This window comes from Brassica oleracea, unplaced genomic scaffold (assembly GCF_000695525.1).
Source record: "Brassica oleracea var. oleracea cultivar TO1000 unplaced genomic scaffold, BOL UnpScaffold01297, whole genome shotgun sequence".
Taxonomy (NCBI): domain Eukaryota; kingdom Viridiplantae; phylum Streptophyta; class Magnoliopsida; order Brassicales; family Brassicaceae; genus Brassica; species Brassica oleracea.
The window spans coordinates 14,532-16,389 of NW_013617842.1; the positions used below are offsets into that span (position 1 = coordinate 14,532).

A 1,858-nucleotide genomic window follows, 5' to 3' on the forward strand; every position below is an offset into this window, starting at 1 on the left:
GGAGAACCTTGAACCCGGAGTGTCAGCGTATGTCTCGGCTCATAACTACTATGCCTCGCAAATGGCAAAAGGAAGGGAAAGTTAGGGGTATAGCTTTATCCCAATAAAGGTTCCAGTTCATCTTCAACACTGAACATGACCTTCTGGACGTACTGGAAAAAGGTGTACAAACCTTTAATGAATGGGCAATGGTGCTGGAACGCTGGGTTGAGAACCCGCCGGAGGATTATCTCCAGTATTTTCCTCTTTGGGTAAGGATCAGTCATATACCAGAGGAATACTACACAATAGAGGCGCTAACTACCCTGGTTGATATGATTGGAAAAGTGATAGTTGTGGCTTTTGACCCCCTGAAGCCGGTTACGCAGCCGTACATCCGGGTCCAAGTTCTCTTCAACGTCACTAATCTGCTGAGAATGTCTAGTCATAAATCGTAAGGGAGGAAAGACGGCCACCATTCACTTTTATTATGAACAGGTTCAGAAGAGATGCTTCACTTGCAAGCGCCTCAATCATGGAAAGACAATCTGTCCAATTGAAGTGAGGAAACATCAAGATGAAGCCCAAGCGAGGAGAAACAAAGCTAAAATGGTGGTTCCTACTACTCCTGTGACCCTAACCAAGGACGACCCTCTCTTTGGCGTCTTGAATGAGACGCAGGTGGGTCTGGATCCACTCTCAGGAAGACCAGAAATTGCAAAAGAAGTGCTTGAGGAAATGAGAAGATACATGGTTGCGAACACAGGGGAAGACAGAGCCATCAAGATGGACAGATTGAGGTCTACGGTTAGAGAAGCTGAATCAGATCCAAGAGCTCAGAGGACTGTGCTTCGCCTTGAAACTCCCCCCATTGTAACGAGTGACCTCAACAGAGGAAAAGGCTTGGTGTTTGACTATGGAGACAAAAGCCAGAAGAAGGTCTCTTTCGAGCTAAATGATAAGCCAGAAAAGCTCATGGCGGGGGCTTTCAAAGCTTTCAAACCCCAGTCCGTCTCAAGTGACCCTATACTTGAGATTGGCCACTCAGATGCAAGCAATGTAGCCAGTGTACAGAGATCCTATTCTGATAGTCCTACGGTTTTCCAAATAGGTTCTATTGAGCCTGGATCTTCCGGGACTATCACCAGGAAACAGTACATGAGGCGCCGGCCTCCAAAAGGAATCAGAAAGGCAGTAGCACTGGCTTTGATGGACCAATCTCAGGAAGATGTGGAAGATAGGAGGGAAGGTAAGCAGGAGGTAGGAAGCAAAAAGAGAAAGAAGGTGGAGTCAGGAACATGTGGAAGGTCAACCCCTAAGGCGCAATGCCTTACGACGATCCCAAGTGAGGGATTATCCAACGCCCAATGAGCATTATGAGCTGGAATTGCCAGGGCTTGGGGCGGCCTCAAGGTCTGACAATTCAACGTCTCCGAGAGATGTGTAGAAAACACTTTCCAGAGATTATGTTCTTGATGGAAACTAAACATTGTCGGGATGATCTAGTAGATATTCAGGTGTGGTTGGGATATGATCGTGTATATACTGTTAACCCAGAAGGCCTCAGTGGAGGTCTAGCCCTTTTTTGTAAGAAAAACATAAAGATGGATGTTAAATTTGCGGATAAAAATATGATAGACTGTTTGGTTCAGTTTGGAGAAAACATTTTTTTCCTCTCTTGTATATATGGCGAACCTACCACAGAGGGGAGTGATGCTGTGTGGGAAAGACTCAATCGTATTGGTACCAACAGAAAAGAACCGTGGTGCCTTATCGGAGATTTCAACGAGATACTTAGTTTTCCATCGATAACTGCCAATGCATCCATCTGGAAAGAGTTACATCGCCTCGAAGAGGAGTTTCACCCCAAAAGTCGAAG

The 1,858-nt window shown here is 45.9% G+C and overlaps 1 protein-coding gene across 1 annotated transcript; it reads left to right on the forward strand.

Moving 5' to 3' along the window:
• Window positions 1-588: 588 nt before the first annotated feature.
• LOC106321190 lies at window positions 589-1,350 on the forward strand. Its single transcript, XM_013759504.1, has one exon. It carries the CDS (start codon window positions 589-591, stop codon window positions 1,348-1,350), a length of 762 nt encoding a protein of 253 aa, XP_013614958.1.
• The last annotated feature ends 508 nt before the right edge of the window (window positions 1,351-1,858 follow it).

Bases quoted from the DNA above. Each gene is read 5' to 3' on its own strand.
- LOC106321190 (XM_013759504.1), top strand. From the start codon at position 589: ATGGTGGTTCCTACTACTCCTGTGACCCTAACCAAGGACGACCCTCTC.